Source organism: Planococcus citri, chromosome 5, assembly GCF_950023065.1.
Source record: "Planococcus citri chromosome 5, ihPlaCitr1.1, whole genome shotgun sequence".
NCBI classification, from domain to species: domain Eukaryota; kingdom Metazoa; phylum Arthropoda; class Insecta; order Hemiptera; family Pseudococcidae; genus Planococcus; species Planococcus citri.
Genome location: NC_088681.1, coordinates 38,483,621 through 38,501,024, shown reverse-complemented (window position 1 = coordinate 38,501,024; position 17,404 = coordinate 38,483,621). Strand labels below are relative to the sequence as shown.

The 17,404-nt window shown below is 33.2% G+C and overlaps 1 protein-coding gene across 1 annotated transcript in view; it reads left to right on the top strand.

The window, feature by feature from the left end:
• The window catches only part of LOC135849229 (G1/S-specific cyclin-D2-like), a 68,687-nt gene extending 56,191 nt beyond the window's left edge, over nucleotides 1-12,496 (top strand). Inside the window, exon 4 of the mRNA XM_065369558.1 lies at nucleotides 8,512-12,496. Within this exon, the coding sequence (XP_065225630.1) occupies nucleotides 8,512-8,828 (317 nt within the window). The 3' untranslated portion in view covers nucleotides 8,829-12,496. The remainder of the gene's footprint in view (nucleotides 1-8,511) is intronic.
• The last annotated feature ends 4,908 nt before the right edge of the window (nucleotides 12,497-17,404 follow it).

Sequence of the window (17,404 nt, the reverse complement as noted above, 5' to 3'; positions counted from 1 at the left end):
CAAAGAAAATATTACACGATGTGTGCTTTTTTTTTCTTCCTTCACTCTCTTTAACATACGTTGACCTTGGTTCAATTCGTTTACCCTTATGGCTTTTATTTCTCCTTATATATACTAATACGTTATCTGGATACCGGTATCTTGACCTCTTATCGATGGATCGTCTTTTTTTTTCTTTTTTTAATTTTCGACATCTCGGAGCACGTGCTTCGTGTTGTGTCAGGCTTTGTATATCTTGACTGGGTGTCTGTGTGAGCAAACACGAACCTATAAATGAAAGTAGAACGGCTGCTGGTGATAGAAGAACCCTAATACTCGTGGATGTGGTCTGATCGCGATGCCAAAAGGTACTTATAAGGGTGGTAGGGAATGTAAAAGTACGATTTTTGGCGAATTTTATTACTATCTTTTTGATAACGATCTGATAGTGTTTTTTCGAAGTTTTCTACAGCATTCTAAGCTGGGAAATTGATCTTGGACTAGCTTATTGATAGATTAGACCAATCTGCTAAAAATATGCGCAAAAATATAGTTTTTTTCAAAATTTCATATTTTTGAGCTGTGTTTATTTTGATACTCCATACTTATGAAAATTTTGAATAAGTTTTTGGATTTAGTCCCTCTCTGTGTTGACACACCTTTGAGTTTTTGGCCAAAATAACGTCAGGAAAATGAATTTTGGGGCCCAAAAAACGTACATTTTGCTAGAATAATTATGTGGGAATTTTGGAAACTTTGGATTTGGTCCCTCTCCTTGTTGGCCCTCATTTGGGTTTTCAGCCAAAATAACGTACAAATAAATTCAGAAGCCCAAAAAATATAAATTTGATATCTAATACATAAATTTTGGAAATTTTGCATGCAGCCCCTCTCCTTGTTGACCCTCATTAGGGCTTTTGGCCAAAATAACGCTGAGAATCAGAGCTGTGGGACTGAAACGATTTCAAGATTGGATTTCGGTTTTGGGATTGAAATTTTTTCATTTTTAGGATTGGATTCATTTCGGGATTTGTTCTTCTAAATTTTCATTGCGGTTTTGGGGTTCGTTTTGGGATTGAAAAAATTGTTTCGGTTCCGGGTTGAATCGGTTTCGGTTTTGGGATTTCCATTTCAACTAATTTTAAGCCCAAATTGACTAATGGATCCTGCAAGGGTTTAAAAAATGGGAGGGTTTGACGTAAAAAATCCAGTGGAGTGATTAGTTTAACGTTATAAGTGCATATTTTGTTGAATTTGTTAAGTAATTGTTCTGGGATTGTTTCGGGTTCAAAATTATATCGGTTTCAGGATCAAGAAAAATAACGATTTTTGTTTTGGGATCAGGATTGAATCAGGATTTAATCGGTTCCAGTTTCAGGATCGTTTCGGTCCCACAGCTCTGCTGAGAATGAATTTGAGGGGCGAAAAAGTGCCCTATTGACAAAAAGTAACTGTGTAAAACTGCCTAAAAATGGGACCGTGTAATCATTAATCAATGCTCCTGGAACATTGATTACTGATTTGGAGTTTAACAATTGAATCCGCCCTGTGTTTAAGCGAATATACTGGAAAAAACTCAAAAAATACACGGTCCCATATTTAGGCAGTCTTATGCGGTTACTTTTTGTCAATAGGGTGTATAAACTGACCTTTCTGAATTTCTTCCACCCAGTTAACTCTCACATCTCATCTGTGGGGGAGAGAGCTGTTGGATGGTATGTCGACTCATGAATTTTTACTCGCTTTTTGTAATTTTATTGCATTACATACAATGCCTATATTTGTACTCAGTGATAACACTCCTCAGTTTAAAATAACTAAATCAATTTTCAAAAATCTTTATAGGAAAAAATAATTTCTGATAATGATGACCTGATGAATTTTTGTAAAGATAATTCAATTGAGTGGAAACTGTTACCCAAATATGCACCTTGGCATGGTGGTTTTTATGAATGGTTGATCGCTATTGTTAAGATGTCACCGAGGAAAACAATTTTTAATTGTATATAATTCCTAAAAATCAATTACAAACCGTGTTGTACGAAGTTACTTCTGTAATCAATTCACGTCCTTTAGTATACGTCTGGTGAAAATGATAGTAATGTATCAACATTTGAGGATCTGATGAATTGAATTCTAAATTTGATTTTGTTCCAGATATAAATAAAGTTGAAAATATTAAACGCGATGCAATCACAAATTTATGGAAAAAATCTAATAATATTTATAGATCAGTTTTGGAATGTTTGGAAATTTAATTTCAGTATCCAACTAGTCTTTGTGGATGTAATATTAGTATAAAACAAAAGAAAAAATGTAGTAGATGTAGTTCCTAATGTAGGAGATATTGTACTAAGTAATCAAAGGTGATAGTGTCTAAATTGCCTTTAATGAAAAAGAGCCAAAAATTTCAGCCCTCCAAAATTCTAAAATAGAAAATCATTTTTGATACTTTTTCCATTTTTTTAACCCAATTTGTGTTGAGAATGAAAACACACACCCCTCCTCCCCTCCGCGTCCAAAATATTAAAAAATCCCACAAATCCCAATCCCCTCCCCCTCCCAAAAAAAACTGTATTCAGTGGTTCTAAAAATATGTATCTGCATGATTCATTCAAATACAGGAAGTATTCAACGAATGCAATTTTTTGTTCCTCTTCACTTTTCTAAGGGTAGAGGGTGGTTTTCATTTACTGAACAAAGATTTGAAATGAATTAAAACGTTTCGAGAAATAATGAATACTGATTTTTCAAAATTTTAAAATGGTGCCTGTAAAAAATGAAATTCAAATAAAATTCTAGGAAACGACTGCTCGGTTTTTACAGAGGTAAAAATACATTTAAATGGTATAAATATTTAATTAAATCACGGTCCAGAAACGCCCATTATACAGACCGCAGCTCTGCAGGCGATCTAACCATCGTCGTGGTCGTCCTTTGATGTTGATAGGTTTGTAAAACACCTTTGGCGAAGTTTGCAGCCATTAAAAAGACCCTCAACAACACATCATAAGGTACCTATTTATACGTACTACAAAACTGTCTATTTTCACCTTTGGCCGACTAACTTCAAGTATATAGCGAATTTACGTCCAAACTCTTGATAAAAACCTTCAACTTGACGCGCCGACTAAAATGATAACCCACGATATAGTGCAGTGTGGTGCTATGCGAATGCACGTTATCAAAAAATTTAGAAGCATGATTCACCTTCTGACATACATTTTACTCTTGAGCAGGGCGAAAAAAAATCCATCGCTGCAGTCGGACTTGTTAAGCTGTCATAACACAGGCGCCCGCGATACGTCGGTGCATAATCGCATTTATAGCTGTGCTGCGAACACCTCTCCCAATCTATATGTACTTACTTTATTTATATTTGCCAAAGCAATGCACACCAAGTACATACATACGTATACGATGTGAAATGCCTTATCAGTTTGTATATGTTGGTTTCAAAATTATAGCTGTCTATATCTTTAAAGGAAATGCCCTCATGTGACACGATGGCTGGCTCAGAAATGACACTTCATTAATGGAACTTGGGTGCTCAGTGCTCGTCCATTCTCCTAGTTTGGGTATTTTTTTCAAAAATATAAAACAGGCCCATAATTTTGGTCACTTATAGTAGAAAAAAAAATACAATTCCTGGACAGGTATTATAATACCCGTATTGCTGGAAAAAAAGGCGGGGGGAAGGTTCCAGAAGTTTACACAAATGAGACCATAACGATGGTATCCGTTTTGGAGAAATTTTTGTCATTTTATTATCATTATACAGGGTCATTTAGTAGAAAGGTTCGTTTCCTATTCTCGTGAAAAACAATATCCTCGCATGCAGATGGCTTCCGTTTTATTTTATTTTATTTTTTCAAACACTTATCAGAGATCTGCATCGTGATACACCCTCTTCAGCAACCAGGGTAGATATAGGTATTTTCCCTGAGATTTTCCCGATACTCGTATGAAAATACGAATGTTTCCACGAACCACCTACTGGCCTACAATTGCTGCAAACCGCCCACTTCCTCGTTCCGTGCATTGGTGAGTTGGGTGACAGTATTTTTCACACGAACTATACCGTCGTCTATATTATTAACCCTTTTACTACCCTGCCTCGTCTCTTGCCTGGAATCTTATATACTACATATACCCCACACACACATCGTCTCGACAGATCGACCTACCCTTGAAATAAAAGGAAATCCATACACTCTCTCGCGTTATTTTTTACTTTACCCTATCGTTTAAATATATTATTCGTCTCTCTAATTTGCTTAATCAGTCTTTCAACCCTTCGAAATTGTTTATTTATTCGACCCACATTTTTTTCCCTTATTCTTATTCCGTATAAATAAACGTACATAGAGACTTGGTTTTAGTACTATTTTTCTTCTATGTAGTACATTCTTCGTCGTGCATAAACCTATCATTAGCCACTTCCTATGTACCGTATCGTTCCCAGGATTCGAAAGCCGACGCATTAATATATTTTCATACAATACCACAAAAATTTTTCAATTATCTCGAACGTCTGCGTCTGCTGTTCGACTGTGTTGTTGTAAAGGCCAAGTGAATGAAGTGCCCTGATGTAGAGACTATATGAGTGAGTGTGTAGGATGTGTGATTTGACTGACGCTGGTAATTAGAATACTACAACTAGCGAACAACATATGGAAAATGTTTCCAGATTGGAAATTGGTATTTGAATCGAGCATTAGTCATTTTTTGGGATGAATTTCGCTTATGAAGAAATGTGAGGTGGGAGGATTAGGAGCTCGTGGAACTTCCTCTAGATGTTGAGTTGTTATTTTTCCAAGTGTTTTGGGAATTTTTGTGCTTTTTGATAGGTGGAAAATTTTGAGAATTTTCCTTTGAAACTCGAGTTTTTTAAACTTCAGAAGGGAGCCTTTTGAGAAAATTTACAGCAAAATTCAGGAATTAAATTTCCCAATGTATTCTCAGAGACTTGAAAAAATTTGCATACCCTCTTCTTAGGTCCTACCTTTTTTTTCAAACCATTTTGATGAAACTTCCCACAGAAATTGGGGAAAAAACAACCAATTATCGCTTCCTTAATTATTGTCACCGAAAAATCTCACATTCATTAAACACGAGTCCTTTTATATTGGAACAATTCGTCGCATTCTTGCCATTCTCGAATTTTAATTAAACCGAATTTTAAAAAACCATTCAATTTCTCACTTCTTTATCGCCATTCACCTGGCTCAATTTTTAAATAAAAACAAATACGTCAATCGATTCGAATCCATTTACTGGTACGAGTATTTTTCTCACAGGTACACGTAGATGTGAAGATATGCATCATTCTCACCCTTCGTCCCCTCTCCCCTTCCCCTCAGACCTTTTCTTTCTATACATTTCATTATGGTAAGTTCAAGGCGATAGAAAAACATAGGCGTGGATTTTTCTTTCACTATACTTATCAAATTGTGTCAAATATTGGTAAAGAATTTCATACCTCTCTCCCCATCCTCGTTCCATGACTCATATTAGAAGTAAAAGCAATAAGAGAAAGATCAAACATACAAAATTAGATAGATATGGTTAGGTTGAGATGAAGGCAGGGTTCACTGTGGTGGAATTTTTTCGTATAGAATTTTCAATATTTACTTACTACATACAATGTATACGAGCACCTATACATATATGAGAAAAAATACGTACGTGGAGGTAAAAATATACCAGTATTTGTGTATTTATGGTTATAATTCGATATATATTTATCAGTATAGCCGTCATTGGGCTCAATGGCCAAACCTTTAATCAGTCTCACATCCGGTACGTGTATTATTTTAATTCTTGGTATCGATACCTTGGGAAATACCGATGGAAAAATTTAGGTAATCAAAAGAAGAAAAAAACACTTGAAATTCGATATAAAAGAAAAGTAGATGAGGGAAGCACAAAAGTCTAATAATTTAATAGAATTGGTGCATAAATATTGGTGATATTCTGGTCTTTGGTCTTTCTAATTGGTGATTGTGAGTTTCAGTTTCCTCAATCGTAATGATTTCCTCGTAGGTAGGTACCTACATTTTGCCTTTGTTGTAGGAATATGTGTCTGTCTAGAGCACATACATATGAACTGCATATATGTAGGCATAGGAAGCAAACGACACAGGAACAATAATTTTATGTAAATTATACATTTGGGTGCGGATATTAGTTATGCAGTGCCTACTTCTCTCTTTCTCTTAATTCAATGTACCTTACCTACCTTATATACGACGACGACGACGACGTCGAAACATAAAATATATAGAATAAGCTTCCCTCCTGCTGCATCACCTTCCTCACTCTCTCTCGCCTTTCCATCATAAAGACTGCAATATAGCAGTGCACGCTTTTTGGGCAGGTGGTATTCGAAAATGAAACGAAACAGCGTAATCGAGCAATCGTCGTATAGATTACAACAGATAAATTCGTACAAGGCGAAATATACTACCAAGTGGGGTACGTAATACTGTAGTATTGCAATCTGCCTTTCGATTGCATCTCCATCGCCGTTTCATACTTCTATATAGGTATAGAAATAGAAAGAGACAGAGGCGATATTCCGATAAAGCACCTGGAATTCAAGTTACTATCAGGTATAGTAAATCAAACGAGCTGGGGGGATAAAGTCGAATTTGTACATGCTGTATAGTTCGGATTTCCTCGTGCGCAGTTCGTTCAGGTGTTACAAAAAAAGCTTAGCGATTAAGAGAATTTCGTGTAAGTTGCTCACAAGGGGAGGGAGAGTGCCACCCTAGCTAATTTTCCGGGTAAAGGTGTTGTTGGTTGGTTTTGTTAACGGAAAGTTACTCGTGCTTGGAGGTTTTCCAACCAGAGTTATTTTTTACACCTTTTTAGTCTGGTTCTAATTTGAACCAGAGTTTCACGAAGGTATTTAACGTTGAAAAATAGTTAGAGAGCAAAGGGGAAGGGTTCGAGTAGCTAAAATTCTTGATGATGAAAAATATCCGGAACAATTGCTGGAAAAATTGAAAAAAATTGTGAAAATATTGAAGGAAAATCTATTAAAATGAAAAGGAAAATACGTGTGATGTTCAAAATATTAAAATGCGCTTTAAAACTCAAAAATTACTCAAAATTCGAGTTTCTCGACCATTCAAACATTTAAATTGATATGTCACTCGATATGGTTCTGAATTAGCTTCATTTTTCATATATAAGATAAAAGCAGAAGTTCAGTGGAATGTAAAGAAATTGCGAGAAGAATATTAAAGTCACTTTTTGAAAGTTTAACAGGATTTGAGTACTTTATTTCGATGCAAAGTGCATTCTAATGGGAGGAACAAGTTGTTGATATTTAAAAAACTCATGAAACTTATAAATAAATTTCATTAAGAATGAAAATTGAGCAAAAATTTTGAAAATTGAAAAATGGCTCAAAATTTGGACTTTTTTGACTTCAGGTCCATGAAACTCAAATTCATCATTCATTACTCTAATTCTTAAATTCCAATGTTACAATCGGAGGGTGAGGCTGTTTGGGTGTGGGTGGGTGGAGGGGAGGGGTAAAAACCCCGCCTTGAAAGATAAGTATATCGTGTGACGTATCAATTTGTATGTTCAAAAGACTAAAAATTCAAATTCAATGACTATTTTTTTTTTGAAGGTCAAGGAACCGGGTGAGATGGGGAAATGAGGGTTAAACCATTTTGGATGATTTTTGAGGGGAAAAAATTATGATGAAAAATAAGCCCCCAAATTGTTTTTATGTAAAGCTCTCAAAAACAAGACAAATTTGGGAAAAGATGAAAAGATCTGAGAAAGCTGATCTCCCAAAGTTCAAAAAAATTGAAAAAAGTCAAAACGATTGAAATTTTCGAATATTATTACGAAATTCAAATTTTTTTTAATCGTATATTCAAATACTCATTTACACTAAAATTAGCTACTGCATTTTTAATTCGCTTTACTACAATGGCTGACGTAATTTTCGAACCGGTTTCGATGATTAACCCGGCGCCGGAAAGGCTTCCATCGAGTTCGAATACCCCTTTTGGCATATGCACACATTGCACAGCGATCGTACGCACGCAAAAACACGCGGCGACAAGAAAATAAGGAAGAGAGAGACATTTATAACGCAGCTATAAGGAGCTATTACCCTCTAATTATTACTTTTCGTACATACAGAGCAGAGCGTAGGCAGGGCAATTAAAAAGTCGAACGGGTAATCTTCTTCATGGCTGGTTTTTTAATAAGACATTGTTTCCTCTTTTCAAAGAGATCGAGTCGTAGTACTTTATAAACGGTTTATTTACCTTTTTTTTCTGTATTTCTGTATTATTTATTTCGTCGGTTATTCGTGTTATACGGGTTTGGTGACTTGTTTCTTTTTCTTTTTTTTCTACTACAAATAATTACGTTTTTATTACTCGAGTATCGCATCTCAATGATACAGTCATTTACCTTTGATTGTAATATTATTGCCACTTGTGGTGTAACTTATGTTTCCAAAAAATTCACGTATTTGGTATTTTTTTACTTTTGTTTCAGAATGCGATTTCATGCGTATGAAACCGTCGACAATTGCCACAGCTTGTATTATATCGGCGTTGAAAGGCCTTAAAGCGCAATTAGACTACGATACGTTCAAGCACATATGTATGTTAACCAGTTCGCCTATTGAATGTGTAGAACATGCGGTCACCACGTTGGAATGGATCGTTGCCAAAGAATCAGCCATTATTCCTGCAGCCAGTGCTGCGAAAATGGCCCCATGCTCGAACGGCGCTTCAGAAAAAATGCTACCAGTGAATACGGACGAAGAAAAGCCCGAAACGCCTACCGACGTGCAAGATGTGAAATTTTAGTCGTTCAAAAAATTGAGTCTTTTTATTATTAGGTTTTTCGTTCTTTACTTTTTTTTTATTTACCATTTTTTTCTTCGTCGTATCTTTTTTTTATATTATTTTTAGGTACCTATTATTATTATCATTATTGTGATTATCGTGTAAAAAATATCGACCGCGAATTCGTTATCGTGGTTTTTCGTACAAAAAAAAAAATTATGCTGCTGTAGGCTGACTCGAAACCATATACGACGATTTGACCGGTGTGACGTGTTATTCGGATGACGTAAAAATCAAATCACTAAAATAGATCGGAATTTCAAGTTTTCCCCCATTTCGAAATGTCTCATTCGATGTCCCACGAGACACGAATCTGTAAAATTTAGTTTCAACTTTCTCTTTTCAATTTCCTGTCATTCGTACTGAAAATTGAAAAAAAATTATTTCGCCTTTCGTTCTTCTCTATCGAAAAATCTGCGTTGAAGGTTGGAAATGACTCAAATTTTCAATTTTTCGACCTGGAAAACATTGAAATCGATAGGTCACATGATATGTTTTCCAATGGGTACTATCACCCCCCTCCCCCACCTCATTTTTTACCTTTGGCCGAAAAAATTTCATGTAGAGGTGAAAATAACAAAAACGTTGAATTTGTGGACCTTAAAAACATACAAATCGATAAACTATAGATAGATGATTTCTAAAGGGTAGTTTTTATACCCCCTCCTCCGCACTCTTCCCTCCATATCGGCTCTTAAGGGTAGTTTCACCCCTTCTGATTTCACTTTACATCTTCCTCGCTTTCTCCAAACCAAAAAATTACACTTTGGTTGATTTTTTTCGAATTGAAAACATGTCAGTTTATATGCCACTCGGTATATACTTTACCAAGGGTAGTTTCATCCCCCCCCAACTCATTTCACTCTAATCATGATATTGAAAAATTTACACTTTTGGGTGAAATTTTCAAAGAATTTGAATTTTTGGCCGAAAAAATCTGTTAGTCGATACGTCACATGATATTCAAGTTGAAAAGGGTAGTTTCATCCCCTCCATCTCAACTCACCCCAATCATGATATTGAAAAATTCACATTTTTGAATGAAAATCACAATAAATTTGAATTTTTTGATCTTTAAAACTTGTCAGTCGATACGTCACATGGTATATAAGTCACAGGGTGATAGTTTCACCCTCTCCTCCCTTTCCATCCTTATTGTTCGATTGAAAAATTGATATTTATGGATGAAAATCGCCACAAATTTGAATTTTTTACCTATAAAAATTGTCAGTCGATACGTCACGTGGTATATTAGTCGCCCCCTTTCCCTTCCTTTTTACATTTCTTTCCTCTTATGAATGTATTTCTGGAATGCTTCTACTTTATGTGTATTAGAAAAAAAGGCCAATTTACGTCGTACTTTTCGAAACAAATTATTGATCGAATAATTTTAATCATTAAAATGATTTACAACAACCCTTGGGTGTAGGCTTTTGAATAAATAAATGGAAAATACAGTTTTAAAGGAAAAAGAAAACTGATTAAAATCTTTTCAAGTGGAATTAGATCAACTTGAAATTTTCGACCGAAAAAATATCTTCGAGTTACTACGTAATTAGTTACTATTTTGAAAAAAAAGTAAAAAGTGAATATTAAATTTTTATATCTAAATTTAAAAAGAAAAAAAGTGACCAATTTGTGATTTTAAAAACGAAAAATTTTATTTTCCATTTCAAGCTTATTTTTGTTTACTTTTATTTTTTGTATCAAGTATGGAAATGTTCATTGATTTTTATTCCTCAGTCTTCGATATGGGTCCGAGACCTCTTGGTTCATTCCCTCCATCTTTTCCCTTCCTTTCTGCTCATAAGTAGGCGCTCAGATGTGAGATTCTTATGGAAGTTTTACTCTTACATCATTAGTCATTATTCAAGTACCTACTTTGAGGATATTTTAGATGATTTTGAAAATTAACTCTTCAGTGTAATGTTGAAGAAAGTTTTAGACTTTTTAAAACAAAACCAAAAAAAAAATGAAAAATTTTTGAAAAATTTAAAATGAAAAAAAAAACAAATAAATTGAATAATTGAAAAAAAAGATTTTATTTTTATTAGTTAATGAATCGAATCTATTTTATTTTCTGCGAAAATATTAAATTAAATTGTTCGAAGAAATCGTACGAATGTTTTCTTCGATAAGCTATTGTTTTTCATTTTATCATATTGAAATCATGAAAAAATACATAGAATTATTAGCCAATTTTCAATTATTTGTGAAACAAAATACGAATCTGATTAGTAGGTAATTTAACGTTACACCAACAATCAGAAATCAGAAATGTTGATGTAATCCGCGAGCACCGGACCAATACACGACGTATATTTTTCGAGGAAGCGTTATTAGACTTAATAAAATCGAGAGCTATAGAATCAACAAAGACTGAGAAAATTCGTCAAAAAATTATATATTTAGAATAAGAATCGATCAATTATTATGTATAAATTCGTTAGGTTTTCGAATAAGTAGTGAAAATCGTGTTGATGGTGTGTACTTTTACTCATAAAATGAGTTTTTCAAGATACCCAACCGATAACACTGTAGACTGCAACGCGTGTATTATAAAATATGTAGAGTACATTAATGAAAAAAAAATGTAGAATTTTTTTCATCGTTTGTGGAAAAATTTACGCTTATGTTCAAAAATAAGACATCAATGAAAAGTGATTTTCTCTCTAATTTAAAATTTAAATTAAAAAAAAAATAATAAAAAACATTATAAATGTACGCTTATTAAGTTGTTTAAGAGTTTAGTTATCTAGTAGGTTATATAATGATTCGCATTGAATTTTTATCCTGTTTACTTGAATGTGACAAATTTAAGTTATGTTTTTTTTTTGTTCTCGTTATTAAACCTTTATATAAACGTGTATTTTGTAAGTTACCTACCGATCTTTTATATTACTGATTATTTTATAATTCTCAGGACCCATCTACCTATGTGACATAATCCACTTATTATTGTTTTTTCGCATTTAAGTACATGTAAAAGTTATCGTTTTTTACTAGCTTAGTTCCCATTACTATGTCGAAAGTTACACTAGAATTTGTATATTTTATTATTTTTGTCGTATTGTAAAGTGTATAATTTCTGAGAATGTATATAAACTGTGATATTGATTAGATTTAAAAATCAAGCAAAAAAAAGCAAACCGACAAAACGCGTTATAACGTCGTTAACTGCCCACGCTCATCGATTTGAATCGTTTATTATTTTTTTTTTACTTTTGGAAAGCCAAAGTTTGCAATTGAACTCGAAATATGAAAATATGTACGAAGTTTTGGAACATCGGTGATTTCGCTGAATTACTAGTTAATTATTGATGTATTGATGTTTTTGTTTATTATTTTTCAAAAAAATGAAATTATTGAAATAGGCAACTTTATTGGTGTTTCAAAGTGTGTAATTTTTTGTATTTTGTATTTTAATTGTTGCCTAGGCTCGAGGTTAAATTTTTATTTTTTTTGTCTTCTGTGTAAGAGTAAGTCCAGAGAGATGCAATGTTTTTGGTGTATTTTTTATTAGGTATATATCGTGTTAGATTATTTACGTTTATGAGCATTGTGTTATAAATATCTACCTACAGAATTTGTGTATTTTTATTAATAATAAATCGTATTATTGAAATTCGTTCGAGAATTGAGTTTATTTTTTCAATGAAAACTGCAAAATGGTGATTGGAATTTAGGAAATTGAATACATATTGAAGAATTTTTTCCGTTGAAAAATGATGTTTAAAAGACTTTTTTTGTGGTTGAAATGGGCTGAAATTTTGAAGAATGGCTCATTTGAGGTTACTGAATGCAACATGGACGATGAATTCGGATTCAGCTTCTTCGAAAACATAAATATGTCGATGTACATGTCGAAATTGATTTAAAATAACAAGAACCCCCTTCAAAATATTCCATTGGCAATTCAAATGAATGATGAAAGAACTCCTAAGCTCAATATTTTATTGAATTTCAAATTCAAATAATGAAAACTGCCTGCAAAAATACTGAATAGGCAATTCAAAATTATTAGTCCTCACTCGTAAGCCATCTGTGATGGAGTTCGAGTATGAAAAAGAAAATGCCCCATCTTTGGTCACCGAGAGCTAGATAAGCGTGTAGTGCTACCCCTCGGAATATTCAGAACTACTTCGAAAAACAATCACTTATGTTCTCTTTCGAAGTAGTTCCTGAATATTTCGAAAGATAGCGTCATGTGTATATCTAGCAATAATTTCACCAAATTTTTAAATTATTATTCATCTATTTATTTTGGAAAGCAGGACAAAACTTTTATCTTATTCCAGCAGATGGCGCTATTGAATGTACATAGTAACTGGGCAAATGCAAAATAGAACTTCAAAATTTTTTCTTGGTGGCGTATTCATAATCAGCGATGTCTAATTAGTAATTATTGACCCCCCCCCCCACTCCCCCGTACCCCATATTAGCTTTCAAATTTTAATCAAGACAAAAATACTGATTACCTACTATTGATTGATTTGTTTCTAATAGTTTTATATGCATTATTGTTCCTTAGAAAATGGCATTTTTACTCTGAAATGAAGGCGTAGTAAAAATGTAATTTCTCAGCGAAAATGTATCCAATTGCAAAACGCCAAAACTGCCCAAAAATTTGAATTCCTGATCCAAAGACGTCATCACCCTAGGCCCCATGATCCAGAATCGTTGATTTTTGACTATTTTCTGGTTGAAAAATATAGGTTTGAAGGCTCTTTCTGAGGTGTTTTATTTGTGGATTAAATGTGCTGAAATTTTAAGAAGTGGATAATTCGAGATCGCAGATCACGAGAATGAAATCGGGTTTGAGCGAAATGGTTTAGTTTTCGAGATATGGGGATTGGGGGTTTTTATGGATATTGAAAAACGTGTCGTTGAAGTTGCCTACCTCGTGCGATTTGCAGGCGCAAATTACAATTTTACTGGATATTTCTCGCTTTTTTGAAACTTGCGGATATTTTTGTGACTTTTTGCAATTTTTTACTAATTCGAGGACACTGGTCAGTGGTTATGAAAATATGGTGGGAATTTTAATCGGTTGTGTAATTTTATCAATGAAATAAGCACTTCAGAAAAAATGGTCATTTTCAAGTGAGGAATAAGGAAGTGCATGAAATTTACTAGATTTTGAATCAGTGTCTTTAAATAATTGAAGAAACATAACCAGTATCTCGTTGTTTTTTTTTTTAAAAATCACCCACCAAAATACATATCATATGAGCCTCCAGGACCTTATTTTGGAAGAAAAATTATGGAAATAAAAAGATGCAATAAAGCAAAATAGCATCCGGTTGCAAAACTGACCAAAAATTTGAATTTTTGAGATCCGCATACATCATTCATCCTAGTCATCTGGATCGTCAATTTTCGTCAATTTTTCCCCATTGAGAAAATCAGGATTGAAAGACCTTTTTCAGGTGTTTTTTTTATCGTTTAAATGGGCTGAAATTTTTTAAGTAGGCGGTATTTCGAGGTGTACTGAACACGAATATGAAATCAGTTTTCAACCAGAAGTCTTAGTTCCCGAAATATATAAGGCTTTTGATAATGAAAAAAAATATAGAAAAACGTGTAGATGAAGTTGCCTAACTTGTGCATTTTGCAGGAGTAAAATACATTCTTTATGCGAAATTGACAACTTTTTTGAAAATTATCGACATTGCTTGCCATGTGATGTTATTTTGAATATGTTTTTTTTACCCATTCTCGTTGAAACGGTAATTTAAACGTGAAAATTGCTCTAAATTTATTTTCGAGCGATTATTTGAGCATTTTAATAAAAATAAGATCTTATTTTTTTCTTAATTATCGCAATTTCAAAATGCAAAAGAGGCAGAACAGTAAGAGGTAGTTAATTTTCAGATTCCTTTCTCCCTTTTACATCATTATTATCATATTGTAGATGGTGCTGCAGTGTTTTGAGCTAGTTCTAAATAATTCATCGCAAAAATTAAGTACCTATCCATTATAAATGTAAAATTTTCAAACTTTTGAGATGGCATAATTTCATTTTTTTTTTTTTTTTAAATGCATGGTGAATGAATTTGAGAAATTTTTCAAACAAAAAAAATGTTCAGGTCACTCATTTATTATAAGATTCGATAAGAAAAACAGGAAAACTTGAGCCCCCTCCCGCCAAAAAAACAATTCATTATTAATTTGTAGGTACATTATTTAAAAATTAACGAAGTGCCTTGATGAAATGATAAAATAATTAATTAATAATTACACAAGAGAGCATAATACGAATCAAAAAAATTGAACGTCTTCGATACGTCAAGAATTACTACTGGTAATGCTTCATCGGTACCTCAAAAAGGAATCATTTCTATTCATCGAAATCTAATTCAACAGAAAATAAAACAAGTACCTAATTGGAGAAAATAAGTAAAAAATTATTTTAAAAAACAAAAAAAGCTTTAATTTTTAAAAACTTGAATTTGAACCATTTACTTACAATATTTGCAAAATTAGAATTTGATCTAATTATTGAGATAGCAACACACTGGAATCTGTTGTAGGTAGACTCGATTTTTACCTCCTAAATCGACTGATGACATTTTTGAGCAGTTCTGCAGTTTCTTGTGGATTCTTGAATTTCCTATAGTTCTCGAAAAACATTATAAAAATGTGACAAACAGTTGAAAAATAATATTTAATCAAAGATATGAAAAATTATTCTGTAAATTTATTTTTTATTTTGTTCTACTTTTCAGTGATGTTTTTCAAGTATCCGAAAAATTGAAAAATCCGTCGAGGACTCGAAAACTAGAACTGGAGTTGAAAAATGAGATGTGTTATGTGTTTGTACAGCAACGTATTCCAGTTTTTTTTTCATTGCCACGTACCTACCTACCTACGTTAGAGACAAATTTTTCATTTTCTGTTTTAAGCTTGTCTCAGAGGTTATTTTTAATTATTTTTTGCTAAATCGATCACAAGACTAAAAAATTAAATCTTCCTTGTTTTTTTTTATTGAAAATTTAAAACAAAATTAGGTACATATTATTTTAAGCTCTTGTGACTCGTACTCAATTTTTTTCAAGTTCTATAAAAAAAAGAATAGTTAGATATGAAAAAGCCAAAACATGTCTTCATTTTAAAAAAATGTAAAAAAAAGATTTCGCCAGAAAAATGAGACTCTTTTTTCGTTTTTTTGGCAACAAAGTAAGACTATTTGGCAATTTTTAACAAAAAAAGTGAGAATTCTTGACAATTTCTGGCGAAAAAGTAAGACTTACAAAGGAACCTCTTGAGGTGCCACACTCCGATTTGAACGGGACCGCAATTTTTGGAAAGAGCACAGTCTAAAACCCCCAAAACCAAATTTTCAGCTGCCCAAGTTCATTTTTCGATTTTTGGCGAATTTTTTGAAAATTCAAAATTGATTGTTTTTGGCGATTTATGCTTTTTTAAAAAAAGTACGTTCTTGATCAATAAAAATGGTCAAAATAAGTCCCAAAACTAATATCAATTACCCAAATCCAAATTTCACCATTTCCAGCCATTCTGGAGCCTCTAGTGCGGTTTTTCAATTTCTCCAGAATTTTGAATTTGCTCCAGCAGGCGTAAATATGAAGTTGGGCAGCAAGAAATCGAGTTGTAGGTATATTACACTCGACCTGTTTAACGAGTTTATCCACATTTGAGCCGATTTTGAGAGTGACATCTCAAGAGTGGTTTTTTGACCAGCTTTTTTCAAAATTAAAAAATCCAAAAAATCAAAAGATAACAGTTTGTGAGGAAATTTTTGAAATTTGCGCAAATCGCTGTATTTTGTCTGTAACTAACTCCCCAAATCAAAATTTCATAATTTCCAGCTATTCTGGAGCCTCCAGCGCGATTTTCAATTTCTCCAGAATTTCGAATTTGCTCCAGAAGGCATGAATATGAAGTTGGGCAGCTAAAAATCGAGTTGTGTAGTATAGTCGACCTGTTTAACGAGTTTATTCACATTTGAGCCGATTTTAAGAGTGACACCTCAAGAGTGGTTTTTTGAGGTTGTCACTCTCGCTCCAAAACGGCTGGAAATGGTAGAATTTGCGCGCCGGTGGTTAGTTCTTGAAAAAATACAGAAATTCACGCAAATTTCAAAAATTTCCTCACAAACTGTTATCTTTTGATTTTTTAATTTTGGAAAAAGCGAGTCAAAAAAACAATTTTGAGGTGTCACTCTCAGAAATCGGCTCAAATTTAAACAGGTCGAGTATAATACATAACTTGATTTTTAGCTGCCCAACTGCATATTCACGCCTTCTGGAGCAAATTCAAAATTCTGGAGAAATTGAAAAATCGCGCTGGAGGCTCCAGAATGGCTGGAAATGGTGAAATTTGGATTTGGGTAATTGATATTAGTTTTGGGACTTATTTTGACCATTTTTATTGATCAAGTACGTACTTTAAAAAAAAAAGCATAAATCGCCAAAAACAGTCAATTTTGAATTTTCAAAAAATTCGCCAAAAATCGAAAAATAAACTTGGGCAGCTGAAAATTTGGTTTTGGGGTTTTTAGACTATGCTCTTTC